Here is a 19,995-nt window from a genome sequence, read left to right as displayed (position 1 = left end):
AAAACAAAAAAAAAAAACAGACTTATTGGCCTTTTCGGTCAAATGTTTTTAATTATGACAGAAGAAACCACTGGAAGCTGTTTTCAGAGTTGCAACATTGTCAGCATATATCTCACAGCATCACAGCTGCTGTAATGCAGCTTGGTGTTTATTTATAATACATCTTTTCACATGTTTAGTAGATAAACTAAACAAAACTTTAAACATATTTTCTGGACAAATTACTTCCGATTTGTCAAATCCTGATGTTTGGGCAGAAGATGAACAATTTTGTTAAATTTTACAGTTGAGGAACTATTGGGCCAGAAAATGTGATGAACAGAGGGTCTTTGGTCCCTCTTTAGTCAACTTCATTTGCATTTCATTTTAGTGTTGCTATGTATTGTCCTTTTAACTTGTATAATGTACAGCTGGTGTTTCACTGTCTGTGAAATTACACGAGGAATTTCTAAAACACTAGTGGATAACACAATATACCACACAATGAACTGAGTAGTGAAAAGGTTCACAATTAAAACACAGGGGGAATTGTTTTTTTATATTTACTATTTTACTTTCTTGAAAATGTATTGTAAAATTAAATAAAACCTTAGAACCTTAATAATTGTAATTTGTTGCTCTGCAATGAATTTCCTCGTAGACGGATCAGTTTCGGCCAAGATTTCAACATATGCTTTCACATTTATACACCTGCACTCGTTGCACATAAAGTGTCCAGGGCTTTGTCTCCTCTGTCCTTTTAAAAAAGATTAGGTTTTTAGATATGTTGCAGGCATCAACTTTAAAATCAGCTTTCAAATGCATACTGAGTCTCTTCTGTAGTGAAACAGTAGCTTGTCATGCGTGGATAATAGTGGGAAAGCTGTCTTAATAAGAAACTGGAACGTTCTGTGGTGAACCTTTTAATCTGCTTTGTAACCTAGATTTATTAGTTATTCTGGGCATGTTGAAGTCGGATATTAAACAAAGTGGATTTTACTCTGGAGTGTGGAGGTATTCTTGGCTGGGATGTACAGCATGACATCATCAGCAATGTTATTTTTCCAGAATTCACTCATGTAAATAATCTTTCTGTTATTACTCTTCTGGATCTTTCTGCCCTCCTCCACACGCTCCAGTTCATGTTTTGCTTGTTATTACGTTCCATGGAAGCATTTGTGGAGGCTAAATGATTCAATTAGTCTCTCTGGAGTTAAACTATAGTCTGTAATGTAAACAACCTTTGCATTAATGTTCATTTATTTAAACTCAAGGCATTTAAAAAAATATAAGCCTAATATTTTATACTTATTCCCCAAATTTTACTCTATTTCTTTATTAGTTATCAGTAACCATGATACTCTTGTTGTAAAAGCAATTGATTTCCTTTACCAGTTTAGTTTCTACCTTTATATAAAACACTGTTGCAATAGAAATAGATATCGTATGTTAAACATGTATTTTATTGCTGTTGTTAATATTTAGACATGTTATAAACACTGGAGTTTTTTAAGCCGTCACTAAAGGTGACTTTGTTACATTAGTTGCTTTCTATTTGCTCAAAAAAAAATATGACTTACTAGAAAAGTTCCAGTGTATATTCTACAGCCCGTACATTTCTCTTCTGTCTAATTTTTTAAAATCTCATTTCATTCCCTCTAAATTGAGATTTTCTCTCTCGGTAACAACATTAGTTCCTGGAACAGAGGAAGAAAGAGAGAGGAGGAGAGCCCAGTTTTTGTAATGAGCTGTTTTCATTGAGATAATTACTCAGAATGTCACACAATGTTACATTCATCAGGGCTGATTTCAGTCTCTAATCCCTCCAATCTGCCATGGATTCCAGCTGCTTCACAGTCTGGCTCTTTATATTTAGGTTGCCTGTGAGAATGTTCACATGGAATAGTGTGTGGCGTCGTCAACCTATGTCCCTAATGTACTGTGATTGCATCTGAATATAAGTCCCAGAACAAGTTAAAAGGCAACTCCCATCTGAATGCCACAAATAAAACAGAGGGCTTAGAGTCCGACTTTTATAATTATTCTGTCTTGTAGTAGCCATTTGTAGGCTACTTCTTTTTCTAAAAACAACTTCCATCCAACCCCATCTTTTGATCATATTGCTTTTGCTTTCTACATTTGTCACAGTTTCATTAAAAAGTCATTAGCAGCCAGCTTTTAGCCGAGTAGATGGGTGTGTTCACAGGCAAAGGATGTTGGGGAGAAGGTAATCTGAGCCTACTCCTATGATTTCAGGTCTGTTTAAACTGAGATTTCACTGACATTTCCATGAATGGTTGAAATCTAAACGGCTTGTCTGTTTTGTACCATCTGAATAGTGTGATTGAATGTTTGTAATAGTGGGACTTTTGTGCATTTATTTTCGTGTAGTCCTGTCTGTATCTGTGTCCAATGCGTTTTACAAACTTTGGTCTAGCTGGTCATTAATTTGTTTAGAAGCTCTAATAATAAATGAAATTGCAGTAAAACAGTAGACAGAGTAAGGATTAGGCAGCACGTGTACCCTTCAGATTCAGTATGGATTTATGTGCCTGTGTTTTATGTATATATGAGGGACTTGGAGAAGGAGGGGCTCTGTCTGAGATAAGGAGCTATTGGGTTTCTTTATTTATTTTCTCACTCAGTAGGTGTTTGCTTTTCCCTGCCTGGCCTCCAGTCTGCAAGCCTGCAGCTTTGATGTCAGCATAAGTTTTCCAGCAACCTGTAGAGAAAAAGCAACAATAACAGCGGGTTTATCCAGCCATGGTTAAACATCCTATTAATCTGAGAGAACTTTATGAAATTGACCAAGATCAAGCAGTTCCTTACAAAAAAATTATTTTCTGCCAATTCTTGTCGGCCTTTAGGTTGCCAGTAAAAACTGTTTTGTTCTGTAATAGGAAATAGTCTGTTTAATTTTTCCTAAGGCGTGGGTTACAATGTTGTCTTATTTTCTAAGACTGCTGAATATTAAAGAGAAAGCTGCAGATGACAAGAAATTGCAGTAGGACTTGTATATGATATACAAGCAATTAAGTTAAGAAATCCTTAAATTTCAGGGGCAAAGACAGAGTTACACACAGTTTGTAGTAATGAAAAAAATAAATTTAATCTAAAAGGTAGTTGTAAAGGAACAGCGGATGAGCTTTATCAGAAATGGCAAATATAAAAGTTGAAAAGTAAATGCCAGAGTTAATATTGCGCAATAAAAAAGATGAAATATTTAAGTTGGCAGTGAAAAAAGGTATTATAACTAAACTTCTCAGAAACAGAATTTATAAAATATATCTGCTTAAAATTAAGTTAGGCTTGATCTTTCAAGGCCTGTCCTGGAAAGCTTGACCAGCTGAAGACTTAAAGATGCTGCTGTTTTTGTCGACACAAGAAGAGATGCATCAATCAGGCCTTTCCTGGCTGATAGCTATGTGTGTTTGGGAGGCCGAAACTGTGAAAACTCAGGTACTTCAAGGTGGAGTCTTCAACCTCACCACATTGTTGACCCTCTCCTTGCAGCTTGGCAGTCAGTAAAGTTGTTCTATAAAGTTTTCTGGCTCTGAGACCTAAACTGCAGATTTAGATTTCTTTCAGGGACCATACAACATAACAGAGAAACATCAATTGAAGGTTCTCTAATGGAGTTAGTGTTCCTGAACCAATCAAAAACAAATTATAGTATTACACAATTGTGCATATTTATGCATCAATGCATATATCATCAAGCTTTATCTGATTTATTGTTCAACTCCAAACAAGTGCATGCTGTGGGTTGATGCACCTTTAGACCAAAAAGTGTGGGATTTTTTTGTTTAATGCATTTAATATAGTAGTGAAAAATTGGATTTTCAGTTATTTGACTTCCTTACGTCCTAATCGGAGCCAATTAAGGAGGACGTTGTCTGATTCTGATGTCTGTCTGACTGATTGGTTTGTCTGTCTTTAACAAGTTCTAAGTTTTCTTTACATGTTTGCTAACACATTGAATGACAGATACAGCAACTCTTGTTTCCAGTATCTGAGCTTCCTTTAGCTTGTTTGTTTAGCCCCTGCAGTTGTGTGGTTCCTAATAGCAGGAGGTGGTTGAGCTAAGGCATTAACACTTAGGTCGTCCCCCTTAGACAACCATGAATATGAAGTGAGAGTCATACGGGTCCCTACTGGGCCATGATTGAGTGAACCGTCTGTTTACGGACACAGCTCACACATGACCTTCTTGTGCCAGACATGCCTCCACTAGTGCCCACTTACCCTCTGAGCAGGGGGTCCCTCTTGCCTGTCATTCATTCTTGTGGAGCCTTTATGAATGCTCTTTTTGCTGTGGTCTTATAATCTCGAAGACTCTGTAACCCTAAGTGTCTCCCAGCTTCTCCAGCTCACTTTCCCTCACTATTATTTTTCCACTTGTCCCATTGTTTCTAGTTGCTCCTTTCCTTTTTAACTACCGTCATCTTATCTTAACAGCAAAGTTGACATGCCTGTAGGATAGTAACCCCTTTTCCTGGTCTTTGTGTTTCTCTGTCTCTCTTTCTGTCTTTCCATGCCTTATTCCCTGTCCTATGCACAGCTTTGGCATTGCAGGGATCAGTTTACATGGCAGCAGCTGAGGCAGGCTTCATTTGTCCCAGGGCTTCCCTCTGAAAAGGCATTTTTCACCTCTGGAGAATTGCTCACTGCCCACAGTGACATTGAGTACTTAATTGCACTACTTCCAAATTTGGAAGTCTTGATCTTTAGTGGCAGTCCAAGCTCTTGAACTCAGTGTACTGTGTTGGCTTGGAGGGTTGTGCATTCCTTTAGGTATAGATATGAGTCTCAGAGAGAAGCCGACGGTTTCTAATTCTAATCTTATCACGTAGTGTATTGTGAACTAAATACAGCTAAAGGAGTGGGATCCTATACTATATTTTATTTTTACTTTGACATATTGTATTAATACAGACCCTATATTTATAAGTATTGGCAAATTTAGAATGTTTTTGTCAGTAATGAGCAACAATTTCATGTCATCCTATAAACCAATTTTAATTCATGATTCTGATATAGCATTTAGAACCCCCCTCCTCTGTTTACAAATTATGCACTGAAGGGGTAAATGAAATACTTTAACACCTCTACTGCCTTGGGCAATAGTCAAGAATACAGTAAATATTTTATGTCTTCATTTTGTGTATTTTAGGCACTGCACATTTACCATCCTAAGTGAACTCTCTCTTTCTGAGCGAGCGATATGTTTTAGTTATAACTGAATAGTATTTTACTAGTATGTGTATTCTGTTGTGAATATGTGTGCCCTATATATCCAGTGTAACCTGAGAATGTGCCGTTGGCCCTTTATTTTCCTGGATATTTTTGAGTGAAGCGTAATGTCCTTGAAGTACCGAAATACACTTCGTTTTGACACATTCAATGTTATTGTGGTTAGTTTAAAGGGTAACGACTGAGACATTTAAATACTAAACACATGTGATCCTTTCTTTCTTTGTCCAGATTGTCCAACTGACTTACCACCCTGGTGAACAGAAGAGGTTACAGTGCTGCAGGAACCTCTTAATCAATACCAGACCCGACTTTAACTCGCTTAGCTAATCACCTCTGCTTTGACGTCTAGATTCTCAGAGAGGTTTTAAATATGTCCCAAATGAATTTTAAAATTTTTGATTATTGTTTCAGTATAAATTCCTGTCTTTTTATGATAACTATTGAAGAAGCAGTTGTAGTGGTGGAATTGCGTGTTATTTTTGCCGGATTGAAAATGTTTTCTTGTTTAAAGCTGGAGTGAACAGATATTTAAAAAAATGTGTTTGAAAACACAAAACTCCTCTCATGGGTATTTGCATGTTTTCTTTTTTAATTAAACAAACAGAACTCGTCATATACGTTGTTAAAACTCTCCCCTGAGAAATGATTAAGCATTTAGACGGCAACATCTAAGACTTTACTGCTTTACCCAACTCACTGTAATCAGTCACATTTGTTTTGAGTGGATTGTTCTGGAAAAAAGGGAAATTCTGGAGCTTTGATAATGGAGCTAAACGTTGTCCAATAAGTAATCATTCAGTATCTCAGAAAGTCCCAGCGATGCCAAACAAATCCAAGTTATGGTGGCCGGTGTCTGAGGTATATACGTCCGGGTGACATTTGACTCTTGTGGGGGTTTTTTTTTGGTAAAATTTTTCCCCACACTCTGAAGGCCATTGTTGCATTTTTTGGTGCATAGATTTAAGATTAAGTTGATTTTTTTTTTTTTTTTTTTTTTTTTTCACAATCAAAATATTCATTTTCAGTAGTTCATTTTGTTATGATTTAATAATTGCTTTGAGCAGTTTATATTCCCCTTGTTTTCTGAGTGGAGGCTCACGACCACAAGTGAGCACTGGCAGATTTTTACTTGAGACAGAAATTAACCTAATTTAACAAAAATCTTTACATATTTTGTTTATCTGCAGCTGATAATGTTTTTTCATCTTTCATCAGTTAGTAGCCAACTTTTGTTTTTACCTTCATAGTGTATCTACAAGGTGAAGAGGAAAATTAGGAAATCATCAGTTTTTGCTTTGTTGTTTTGAAGCAGCTTGTTTACTTGCAAATAGTTTACCTGCAGTTTACTGCTCGATGAAAAGAAAGATAAACTTCTCACTTCTGGATTGTGTTTTTCTGCCGACTAAAAAAAAATAATACCTCATACAAGATTTATTCAAAAAATTAAACAACATGGTGGTCTAATTTCAGCCTATTATGTTAAAAGAGCTTTATTTTACCTCTAGAGTTGTGCATGTTTTCTAATTTTTTTGGGGGTGTATATTACATTAATGTTTGTTTTTTTGGTTTTATTTGTTTGAGGTTGGATTTAAATAATTTCAAAACCACGTAAAGTTCATTTAATTCATGGTAACACCTTTTGAATTGACGGATGATGTTCTTTTCCATGTTACCTCGAGTGTAATACAAATTATTTAAATTTTCATATTTTTAAATCTACAAGCCTAATTTTATAACATTTTAAAACTAAGAATATCCATCTGGTTATGTTATAAATGAATAAGTGTTCATGTGTCTCAATATGGCAGTTTTATAAAGGTTCTTTATAAATAACTGCACTTATTTCACCGTCTTTTTTGGCTTTTTCTTTTTGCTAGGATGACCATGACAGCTGCTCCAGTTCCACCAGCCGCAGTGTCTCAGACAGCTCCAAGTCTGCAACCAAGCCCCGCCGTCTGCAACAAGCAGCCCCCAGCGACCCAGACCTACCACCAGGTAACTCATTATTATTACTAGTGCTTATATTGCAAAAATAGCTACTCATGAGTTGAGGCAGACAAAGGGCAATAGGCTAGACTCAAGACATTATACTTTTTGTTTTACTGTACATATGTATGTATATAAATGCCTTAGTGGCAAGAATAGCCATGTTTATGATTTTCTTTTCCCTACAGACCATAGTCTGTTTTATTTAAACACACACACACATATATATATATATATATATATATATATATATATATATATATATATAAGCAATCAGTTGTTGAAATATTGAAATTGTTAATTGTTGAAATATCTCAAGTTATTATTGCAATCAAAGATTATCTCTGAGACGCCATTGTGGGGGAAACAAACACATTTTGTATGGGCATGGCATGTGTAGCCTAAAATAAAAGGTGCAAGATATGAGATCACAGTATAATTATTTAACAAAGACAGGGCAAGACTTCTCAGAAAGCGGAGAGCCATAAGATATAGAAGCCAGATCACTGTACCATCCAAAGGTTAACTCCCAGAGCCCTAGTAGGCCTGAATCTATGAACTTATACTCCTGACTGGTTTTATCAGGGGAGGATCCATTTCCAGGCCTGATGTTATGAGATAATATCTCTCCCCAGCTGTTAAAGCAGCATGCCCCCACACCCCAGCATCCCCTATGGTGCCTGCCTCCAAGTAATCTCTTTGGAGTGTGTGAATGTGTGCCTTTGTTCAACTTTGTGTGTGTAGGATTTTAGAGTATCAGTGTTCATTTATGTGCACCTATAACACTATTCCACGAGTGGTCCGTGTTTTAACCCATTACAGGCAATAGAGACAACTGGAGGTCAGAGGTTGAAGGCGCTCAATAATAGTAAGGAAGTAGATGAATGCCGTAATCCCTGGCTTCCTAATTAAAAGGTAGAGGTTAAAAGGTAGATACGGTAAAACTAGCCTGCTATGACTCAGACTGGATATTTTTGTAAGAATAAGATACAAACCAAATGTGTCTGAAGACTTGCTGTCTAAAAGCAAAGACAAAGCACATTAGTCGACTTAATTGTGTTCTGTAAACTTCTTATGCTCTCATGGTATGAATAGATTTTGTTGCTGTAGTGAGTAAAAAGTTTAAGGTCTATTTTTTTTGGTTAACTTGTCAGTGTAAATACTTGCGGTGTTACAGTACATGTATTTGCACCGTAAATATCAGGTCCACAAATGTACCGAACAAATACAGCGTTGTTTCATATCTGAACACACGCAGAATGTTTTTGTGCAGAACTAGGTATGCAATGCAACGTTTTACAGTGCAACTTTTCACAATGAGACCAAAACAAGCCAAAGAGGACACCCAGCTTTCTCTAAACTCTATCAGGGGGCATTAAGCTTTCTTAACAAAGGTGGGCTGAACGTCAGTAAGTGAATGCTTTTTTTTCAACATCTATAAGGTGCATCGATCGCTCAGCACTTAATTAAATTACTACTCTGACTGAATTACGGCTTTAGTAAATACTAATTTTGTTGTGCATAACCGATATTAATGCAAACTTTTTTCTTTCTTTTTTTTTTTTTGCTTAGAGCAGGGGTGTCAAACATACGGCCCGCCGAACAATTTAGTCTGGCTCTGTGGCTAAATGCATTATCATTATCATTTTTTTTTTTTTTCCCAGTGTCCTGTCTGGCAATGTGGCAATAAGATGCCACAAAGAGCTCATCAGATTTGACTTTCACAAGTGGACAAGATAAAAGGAAGAGAATGATAAAACAATTATTGAAAAAAACATGTACTTCGTTTAATTGAAAATATGCAGTTCCTATATTGTCCACGAGGGGCGCTGTGTTTTAATTAGCAGATTAAGCTTCAGGTGTGGAAAAATTCAAATCATTTCTTAATTTTTATCTGTTTGATGTATTTTGTCATGCAGGACAGTGTTTTTAAGTTCCAAAAAAGGTGAATAAATGTTTTTCAACATTGTATAATCACTGTGAATAGTTCTTATGCATATGGCACAAGTAAATGTTTAACTGAGTAAAAGTATTGTTGAAATTGCACATACTTTTCTTAACGCTGAGGTTATTCATAATATATTGTGTAAAAGTGAAATTAACTTAATATAAAAAATCAACAAGTCCACATTTATTAGTTCTATTTAATCTTGCAATGAGTTTACTCGTGTGGCCCTCTTGAGATCAGATTAAGCTGAATGCGGCCCCTAAACCAAAATGAGTTTGACACCCCTGGTTTAGAGCAATAGGAAACTGGTAAAACGTGGTTCAGAGTTCATATCAAGACCCATCCACACTGATAATCTTAACATCAAAACTTTATTCATTTATATATTCCATCTCCATCAGTGGTATACTCTCACTTCTTCATGTAGGTAAGAGAGCTTCTAATTCATATATCATGTAGCCACATAAAACTGAGGACTAAGCTCTTCCACCTTTGGTGAGTGTTGTAGTGATTGTTTACAGCTGCTCTGCAGGGGACCACTGGCTATTGTTGGATATTTAAAAAATAATGCATTTTTCTGTTCCAGAAGTTATGCTCCAGATTTCCTGTTCAGAAACAGCACCTTCCTAAAAGGAACTGCCTTTAAAATATCTCATCTCTGGACTACGTTATTGGGAAATTGGATAATTGACTTAAGAAGAATGAGATTTTCATTGATTGAAATGGAAACACATTTTAGAGATACAGCTTTTAATTATAGGCCTACACATTCTGATGTTACTGGGAAAAGGAATACTTGTTTTTGTCTCTCTATGAAGTGTAAGAAGAGAGGATCTCATGTTGATAAAACATGGCGCTACATTCAGTTTCTTTTTCAGATCTTGCTTCAATGATTGAGTTTTGGGAAAGTGTTGCTCAGTTTTCCCTTTGAGCTTTTCATACATGCATTTTTGTTCTCTTTTACACCTGAGTTTTTCAGGAACAAAATGATGAGTCTTCCTGCTACAGGAATTCACATTAGTTTAGAAAAGGGGCCCCAAGCTGATACGTGGGATCGGATTGGGACATAGCACGGGGTAAAGCGCTCCTTGACATAAGAAAGAACATTTGCTCTGTATTGCTTAAAATAGCTGTGTTTTCTTCTCAGTTTATGTATAAAATGTTTAAAGTGGGCATCATAGGTACTGGCGATGTCAATTGTTTAAAGATGTTGAGAGCTGCAGGATGGCTTGCAAACAAAACTGATTAGGGCTTTACACCAGCTGTAAAGCAAGCGCAGGCAAAAATGCAGCAGTGCAAAAAAGGGGACACTCTGTAATGGGTAAATTAGATCCAGAGAGTAAAATAGCAGGGGGTAAAGTGGTAGTTTTACTACCCAGGCTGCAGGTGCAACAGCAGCTTTCTTACTGACCCCAGAATCACAGGCACACATGCAGGCACTCCCACAGTCATTCAGGCCAGAAAGCAGCGAGACCCACACAAACCCCAACAAACACACGCACGCCTGGAAGAGCATGCTCAACCTGTAGGAACATGTGCTCCCTTTTATACGTTGCGTTTATACTCCTTCATCCTCTCTTCCTGCCCCTGTTTGGTCTGGCCCATGAGAATTTTGGTGATTGGATTATGCCTATATGCACTGGAGCCTGAGTAGAGTGGCTCTACACTTAAACTATTCATATAAATTTCCTGTCAACAGCACTATTTAGTTCTGCCTAATTATTGATTCTCTTCTTCCTTAAGCCAAGTATGCAGATACAGGAAAGTAAACATTTGGTTTGGAAATCAGTAAAGATTTATGTTATAATTTGTCATGAGTGAGTTAAACATTATACAGTAGGAATGAAAAGTGCTTTTGGTCTTGTGGTTGGAAGTAGTTTTTGGTGTATATTTTGATGTTCTCAGATTAAATCCCACAGATCTGTGTCATTTGAAGTTCTTTTGTAATTTTCTACTGACTACAAGGATTTATTTTCTGTGAAATGTCACTGTGGCTGAAAGGTTACATTGATATGAAGCCTCCTTGGTTCTTTGAAATGGGTTCTGAATTGGTTCTCTGACATTATTGGCCAGTCCTCCTTTAGAGAGGTGAAACATTTTCAGGACCAGTGAAAATTATTTTTTTTCCAAGAATCATCCAGTCCCTTTATTTGTCATGATGACTTTATCACAGTATTTATGGCTTTATTCAGTGTTCACTGATGCTGGGTTTTTAAAAGTAATTTTACTGCTTTTTGTAATTATCAGGGTTTCTCTTTAAACACTATAAAGCCTAACTTGAGGTGGGTTTAATGTTTTAGCTTGTCTTTTTAATTTGTTAGGCTACACACTGTTGGCTGACAGGGTTTTCAGACAATACACACAATTACATCTCGGTTCCCTTCTTGCTAATTGTTGTAGTCTCAGCAGTAAGGTATCAGTTGTCATACTTCCTTGTGTTTGCCACTTGATCAGTTTTTTTCCCTTTGCTCTGGGTACTTTGGATTTGATGTTGTACCAGCTTTCCTTTTCAGCCTCATTAAACATCCCTCTAAACTTTCTCTCCTTGTCTCTTAATTAGTCCATCATGCTGGAGGACTGGGCTCATATTGATAATTATATATGACCTCTATAGTAATCAATTGAAAATTTTTTATTGACATTAAATCATTCAAACCCCCTCTTGTAATTGTTGACTAGAGTTATAGATGTTTCAATATTTTAATAATTCATCTTTTTTGATTTGCTCAAAGTCTTTGTGGCTTGAAGGTTTTCCTTGACCTCCCCCTAAAGTGTAGCTCCCCCTGCAGGTTCTCTATCAGATGCAAGTAGGTACTCCAAAATTTTAATGTCACTTTGAACTGAGAATTGTCTTAAGTGAAATTAAAAGATGATTTTAAACATAAATCTACCCGGGGTATAAAAAAATTGGCCTTAACGGTATATAAAGTTTTTTGAAGCCAACTGTACCATTGTCTCCACAGCTTAGAGTGGTACTGTAGAGCTCAACAGTGTTTATTAAGCCCATGATAATCCATTAGTCATATTTATTTAGATGATATAAACATATACACGAGGACTCCAAGTGAGCCTGCAGTGCTGACTCCTGCTGTCACGAATATTTCACTTGAGCTGCACCATGTCGGTCTTTTCAAAAGTACTCACAATGCATCATTGTAGGCAACCTGAAGTTTTTTTTCAGACTTTTTATAGTCTGACCTTGCGTGTTCAGTGTATTGTGGTGTGCAATGTGCTTTAAAAGGATAGATTTTTTTACCTCATCTGAGCACAAATTTAATTTGCGTGAGAGAGTGTTGTGCCTGGGCGTACAACAGACGACTCTGCCCACTAATAACATCATCATCTGTCATGTCTTCTGTAATAAAATGACCAAGATACTGTATTTTTTTAGACTGACAATTAGGTTATTTGACAGTTTAAATTCTGGACATTGTAAATATTGATCCTCTTTAGTCTGACACATTATAACGACTCTCTTATTGGCATTGAATTTGATACCATGCTCTACACCATACACGGTGCATATTCAGCAGCTTTGGAAGATCAGCGCTTGATGGGCGAAAAACCTCAAGATCATCTGCCTATACATATTCCAATAATGCATCCAGTGTTACATCTTTTTAGTCTGAGAGAAACCATCCATATATAAATTAAAAAGAACAGGTGACAGGATCCACCTGCCTAACACCATTACTAATACCAAATAGGGAAGAAACACTGCAGCCCTACTTTACCGGCATTTTCTGGTGAGCATACCAGTAAGCCAGGAGTCTCACAATGTACAGACGATATCTTTGGTGTCAATTAACAAATGATAGGTGATTGGAAAACACCAGATCCATCATGCTGAAAGTCAACTCAAGCTCCATTTTTATATAGTTTTAAATAGCTACTGGTGATTTTTGAAGAGATTATTTTTAAAAAGCCTTCTATTTCTGCACAAAAAGTAATAAGATGTATTTTGTGCTTTCAAAATGTGTGAATTGCATTCACTTTTAATTGTAAGCGCTATTTAAAATGGTAATTAACAGTATTGGCATGGTGATCATGTAAACTGGTGTTACACGATCTCTTAAGAATGTCTCATTGGGAAACTAAGTACATGAAGTGAAAAGAGAATACACTTTTTGCTGCCACAGTGCTACAAAAATGGCTTTTATGACATAAAAAACCTTGTGTTTTATGATAAAATGGGTTTTAAGCATTTCTGCTCTTGGCATACTAAACAATTGAAATACTCTATTTTTGCTTGAGTGTTTGGTGCCTTGTTCAATTAGCTACTTTGTAGTGTCTGTCTATTAGTGTGGCATAGTCACGGCTTTTAAAAGTAAGGTCTATATGTCATAAAATATCTTAAAGCTGTATACAATTTTGTGTTCATGTTTATTTTTGGGATTACATATGCAAATTGTGGTTTATTGTGTGCTGTTCTTTACATTTTAATCATGTTCTATTGTATTTGTTTTCAGGTTATGTGCAGAGTCTAATCAGACGTGTGGTGAACAACGTGAACATCGTGGTGAACAACCTCATTCTTAAATATGTTGAAGATGACATTGTACTTTCGGTCAACATCACCTCAGCAGAGTGCTACACTGTGGACGAAATATGGGAGCGGGCTTTCATGGACATAACCGGTAAGCAGTAACTGTCTGCATTCAACCTTGTGGGTTTAATTTGTAAATCTGGTGAGGTGAAAACCAATATAGTTGTGCTGTTTGGTCCTTCACAAACATCTGCTCCTTTGATCATTTGAAGGCAGCTGAAAGGAAATAACTAAAGACATTAGTCAGAGATGGGATTCAGGAAAATGATGGTGCGTTGTTTAAATATAACACCCACTTCAGTTCAGTTGCTCAGGAGAATTTCCAAGCCTGCTGGATCCACTGATCACATTAATTCAGTGTAGGTGCTGGGAAGCATATTTAAAAAAATATAAATGGCATGGAAACTAACAAAAAAAAAGAACCCTTCTAATTAAAAAAATATAAAATCAATTAGAAGCCTCCAAAATGTCTAAAACTGAATGCAATAACAATGCGATAACATGCCAAGCAGTCCTAGATATAAATTAATTTCATTTTGTAGAGTATAAGGTCTATATGACTCAAACACCCGCAGCGGGTTTCTTCCTCCCTCAAGTTTATCTTCTTTTGACCTGCAGCCGTACTGCTATGAACTGAATTTTCTGCATCCTAAAGTATTTGCTGTAAAGCAGCATCAAGTACTAAACTGTTTGTGTTAAAGCAGCAATTTTTTTTAGGAAGCAGGAATCATTTCCAAATTGATAGCAAAATGATGGCAAATTAAAAAAGTGTCTCAAGCCTTATTTGGTTGCTAAAGTCCAAACTACTGTAGCAACATCCTTGTTATTTCTGACCTTCATTTTTGCCTAAGGTTACATATATTTCTAATGTGTTGAAGAGTTTAAGCATAATAATTACCTTCCTATTTATTGCATAAAGTATCGTGTTAATGCGGTGTAACTGCTGCAAGAGTTTCAACTAGTCAGTGCTGGAACTAATAAAGGTTGCACAGTTAAAACTCTATGTAAATCAAATTTCATTGCCCGATTTAAAATGTTTTTAAATTTATTTCAGTTTCATACATGATTTTTAAATAACTTAACAAGTGTGATGTTAATTGAATGCTTTTAATTTGAAAACTAAGTATATGCACATTTAGAAGTATATTGTCATATGTCAGTGCTAACTTTGCATTTTACTTTTTTGTCTTTGTAGCTCCAGAGCTGGTCCTGAGAAAAGTTATAAACTTTGCTGACTGCACTGTGTGCTTGGACAAGAGGAACGCTAGTGGCAAGATTGAGTTCTACCAAGATCCCCTTTTATACAAATGCTCCTTCAGAACACGCCTCCATTTTACTTATGACAACATCAGCTCCAAGATCCCCTCGGTCATCAAAGTGAGCAGCTCACACTGTACTAATAGGATCTGAAACATGATCAAGATGGGATTTCTGTTGGGGTTTCTTTATTTTTTAAGGGTTTGGTTTGCCCAGTGGGATATCTGAAGTGACTTCACGTTCCTTAGGCTATGAGTTCATTTTTATCTTTCTAGCAAAGTTAAATTTATGTATTCTTTTAAGGGCTAAGAGAAAATCCATTTAAAATACATAAATGGTTCAATATTTTTGTAGCCTGCACTTAAAATATTTCCCTTTCACCTATGAAAACATATGTTTTTATGGAAAGATTTAGAAGAAATGTGTATGGACTTAAAAAGGAAAAGATTTGATCATTGATCATTAAACCACTCGTAGACTTTGCTGCAGCTTGTCAGCAAGATCTTCAGCAAATTGCTGGTAATGTTTTTACCAAAAAGTACATCAGGTGATTTTTCCAATACATTTTAGGTTGATCTAATGAAACGTTAATATAAATTCCATCTAAGTGAAATAAATTGTAAACTTTATAGAAAATGTAAAGGAATTGTGGCTCATCAGTGGGATGTATTCATTGTCCCGGCTTCATAGTCATTAACAAAATGTATTGTGTTCTGCCCCTGGTCTCTCTATGTAGTAACCATGCTGAATACATAGGTTACACATACTTCTGCTGTAAATGTTTCACATGTCAAGCCTGTTTCTCAGCTTGCTCTGGGAGAAATAAATATTTAGTCTTCTGCTGAATTTGTAGGTTTGCTGTCTTACAAACAAAACAACCGTCTCTAAAATTATATTAATGGTATCTTAATACCTATCTTAAGTATTATCTTAATGAAGAGAAAAATAGCGGCTTAAAATCAAGAAAAAAGGATATTACATGAAAGTTAAAACTACATTTGCATGTCATCAGGTATTTGAAAAATGACTGTTTAACTTTTATGTCGTTTTTTCTGTATTTGCTTTTTATATTGATTTTTTTTTAATATTGATCAAATAAATTGACCCTAAAGAATTATAACTTTTTTTTGGGTATATTTATAAAATCATTTTCCCCCACTTTAGGGAAAATGAGCGCTTGTAGCCTCTATTTACCGAGCTAATTCACTGCATATATGGGTACACTGGAAGATGAGAGCATGCATTTAAAAAACAGCTATTACAACAGGAGACCACCAGATTCCACAATAATGACTAAGTTGTACTGTTCTTATTGTTTTTTTTGTTTTTTTTAGATTCACACAATGGTGGAGAGCCTGAAATTATCCATTACTGACCAGCAATTGCCCATGTTTATCCGAATCTTGGAGCTGATCATTGCTCTTTACTATGGAGAAATAGGACACAAAGAGAGTGAGGGTGAAGAAGGCATCGGTCATGTTAGGGAAGGCGGAGCAAGTTCACCTGGTGAGTAAAAGAGAGCGGTAACACAAATCTATCTTTTCCCTATATTCTTTTGCCATCGCTGAAATGTGTATCTTTATTTCAACGATGTAATCTGAAGTTAGTTTACTTTTATAAAGCGTTCAAATCAGACTGGAGTTATTAAAATGTTGGTGTAACCTGAGTGTATTACTGTTGTTCTTGTAGTATATGGATGGCTCTCCTACAAGTGCCTCTGTTGATGTGCTGCTGCTGGTCTTAAAGAGGCTGTTTATCATTACTTTAGCATTACATTCATATTTTCACAAACAAGTAAAGCCTTGTTTGTGAACTGTAGAAAACCCATGTTTGTCAGGCTTTATCGCCTCCAAGTGATTTGCTTTGGAAGGTAGAAGATGAGGAAAAGCGAACCTCTGTGTTGCTAAACATGCTGCCTGGCAAAATGCAACATTCATCGGCTTGAGCAGACGGGCAAATTATTTGGTTCCCCTAAAACAATTTAACTACAAACCATGACACATTTTATTGTTAGCTGGCTGCTTTTTATCTGTTATAATATTGACTAAAAAAGGGAAATACTAATGTGGATGCTGTTTATTGTGTGTAATTGGCCAGATTCCCAAACCTAAAAATATTTAACGCAGCTCATTATAATTTTTGTTGTCACCTAAGTCTTCCAGTTCTAGTTTGAGGCATTTTTCAACATCCTTCTAAAGGTTTCCAGCTGTGTGAGATTTTGGGGTTGCCTTGCATGTGCTGCTCTTTTCGGACATATGATCTCTGTTGAGGGTGACCGACTTAAAAGATTATAGAAAACGTTTGCTTTTATGTCTTTAGGAAGTCTTAATATATCATAAGCCATTGTTTATTCATCCAAGTGTTTCCTTTTCTTCCCCAGAAATAACTTATTAAAATCGCTCTTATTTAACTGAATGAGCTCTGCTCTGGCCTTCAACGTCTCCCTGTTGCCTTTGTTCGCACCTAGGGTTTAATGGCATCCTATCTCATGCTGAAAAGTCAGGGCACTTATTTATGTGGAAAGAAGTTGTTTTTGACATCATTAGTCTACAAGAGTTGTTGCCTCACTTTTTTTTTGTTATTGCCCAAAATATTGATGCTGCTTTTATGGCAAACTTTGAGAGAAGCTTTTTATTGATGATTTTTCCATGAAATACAAGGTGATGGAGGTAAATTAACATAATAGAACAGTGCACCATTAACTACTGATGAAGATGTTCTGTAGTGAAAGGGGCTTTTTATTGGTTATAAGGCCATCGGACTAACTGTTCTCTTTAAAGGTTCTCTTTAGTATCTAGATGTTAACTTGTTTTTAAATAACTTATAAGTGATGGTGCTTATACTTGTATAGCACTTAGTAGCTGCCTTTTTGAAGCCATTGCTTCAAAGAAAACATTGGAGGTATTAAAAGCTGTATTACTCTGTCCTTCTTGAATTTTGTTATGTTGCCATGGACTTCATTGAACTCTGTGAGCATAATAAGCGTACCCCCAAAAGGCACGGTTGTCACAGTCACACTCTGGCGCTCTCTTAGTTGAAACTGTCACTAGGCAGGCTTACTGCTCCGTTCCAAAGGAGAGCAGGAGAAATCCACAAGCAGAGAAAACTGACCTGACAACACACGTTTGACCTGCTATCTGAATGACGTTTGAGGAGAGGCAGAAGGATTTAAACAAGTGCAGGAGATATTTGGGCAGGCGTCATAAACTCTCAGTGTGGAATAGTGGTTTTCAGTGGGAACAAAACATAGTTGCAATCAACTAATATTAGCTTTTGAGTGTGAGGAGTCCATATTCTGGAACTGATAATAAGGTATTTGGCTCCTAAAATAACATAGAATGCTCATGTATCTTGGAAGAATACCTCCCCCATATAAAACCCTCTTTATTCCCCCAAACACCCATCTTGTTTCTTCTTAATGTGCTTATCCTTAACCCCGCCAAATAGAACAAAATAAAATCACAACTCCTTCTGGGTTTAATCAGTCTTTGTTGCCCCAGGAGCAAATCTTCATGGAGCTGAAGTGGTGGCCAGAAGGACAATATATTACAACCTTGCTTTCTCTTACTTGCTTGCTGCCTCTTGGCCTTCTCTGCAAGTTGGCAGAGCTTCTAGTAAAGTCTCCAATGCCAGATGTAAGAGTCACGGTCATGCTATTGCTATGCAGAGCCTCTGAGAATGAATTAGTATCCCATCACGAAAAAGAGAGAGGAACCAGCTCTTGGAACCTGAGTACCCCGATACCTAATTATATTGGAAATACATGGCAGAGTGAAGACGCTGGGTGCAGGGGGTGGGGGTCGGGGGCTGTCATTCATAAATGCACTGTTGCAGCTCATTCAGGACTATAGAAACCCTTTCAAAGACCTAATAATCTTTTATTTCCATCATTATACTTTTTTTTTGCTCGGGGCTGCAGGAATCATGGTCCCCTCCAGTTTTCATCAGTGCTTTTATTTTTAAGCTCCTTGCGTTAGTGTAGAACATTTCTTTGCACTATAGGTTCACATGAGTGATGTGAATAGTTATAATAATCATAAGCATGTTTTGATTGGTCGAGCTTATTGATTGCTCATCCAGCCATCGCCTTATTTAGCAATGCAGCGCTACTCTGAACACGCAAGCACGCACGCGTGCGCGCACACACACACACACACACACACACACACACACACACACACACACACACACACACACACGCACGCACACACACAGTTAAAGTCCAGGCTTCATCAGGCCTGTTTGCAATGAAAGCAGAAAAAGTAGTTTTAAGATATGAAGGAAATGCTGCTTCAGTAACTCGAGTATGATTACAAAATAATCAGAGATTGGAATACTATGTTTATTAATTTATCTGATTTTAATCCTGAGGCAACAGAAACTTGACGTTTTCCAGGCAGACAACTATTGTTTTGTTTGGAGGGTTTCGGCTCATAACCAAAGAACTCAAAGTTTTCTTTAGGTTTTTCTTAAAACCATCATGGCCAAGCGATTGGTGTTTTAAATGTTATTATGTAGAATATAGAGATTATCCACTTCCTTTCTTTGTGTCATTTAGGAATCAATTTACGGACAGGCATACACTGTTATTTCAACCATATAAAAAGGATGTCAAATTTTCTGGGTCACCATCCATCCATTTCTAACATTGTGCTTCTAAGGTCTGCTGGGAGACACATATAAATGTTAACTTTTCCCTGAAAATAACTGGTCAAACATTTGCTGCTGCTGCTGCTGTTAAAATAGTAGAAGAGGAATAATTGTATTTCATGTCTGCATGGGAACAGACTGATGCTTTGCTTAGCTGTTTTGAGTTAATATTTCAAAGTCTTCCTCATCAGGTCTGCTTGTTTAATATTTGTGCTTCTACGTGATTATCTTTTAATTCATACTTTGAGTGTGATGTGACATGAAAGAGCTTAAATAGTTTAACTGACACCTCAAGCTTTCTTGGGTAAAAGCAAAAAGAAAATAAAGCTAAATGAGAGATGGAATCAGATGGGGAAAATGGGACTTAAACCCA

The 19,995-nt window shown here is 36.5% G+C and overlaps 1 protein-coding gene across 1 annotated transcript in view; it reads left to right on the top strand.

Moving 5' to 3' along the window:
• The window catches only part of LOC118557447 (vacuolar protein sorting-associated protein 13B), a 167,330-nt gene that overhangs the window by 19,953 nt on the left and 127,382 nt on the right, over positions 1-19,995 (top strand). The window contains 4 exon segments of the mRNA XM_036127477.1: positions 7,113-7,230; positions 13,639-13,806; positions 14,911-15,092; positions 16,307-16,478. Of these exon segments, the coding sequence (XP_035983370.1) occupies positions 7,113-7,230; positions 13,639-13,806; positions 14,911-15,092; positions 16,307-16,478 (640 nt within the window).

Source organism: Fundulus heteroclitus, chromosome 3, assembly GCF_011125445.2.
Source record: "Fundulus heteroclitus isolate FHET01 chromosome 3, MU-UCD_Fhet_4.1, whole genome shotgun sequence".
Taxonomy (NCBI): domain Eukaryota; kingdom Metazoa; phylum Chordata; class Actinopteri; order Cyprinodontiformes; family Fundulidae; genus Fundulus; species Fundulus heteroclitus.
This window is presented reverse-complemented; position numbering and strand designations above follow the sequence as displayed.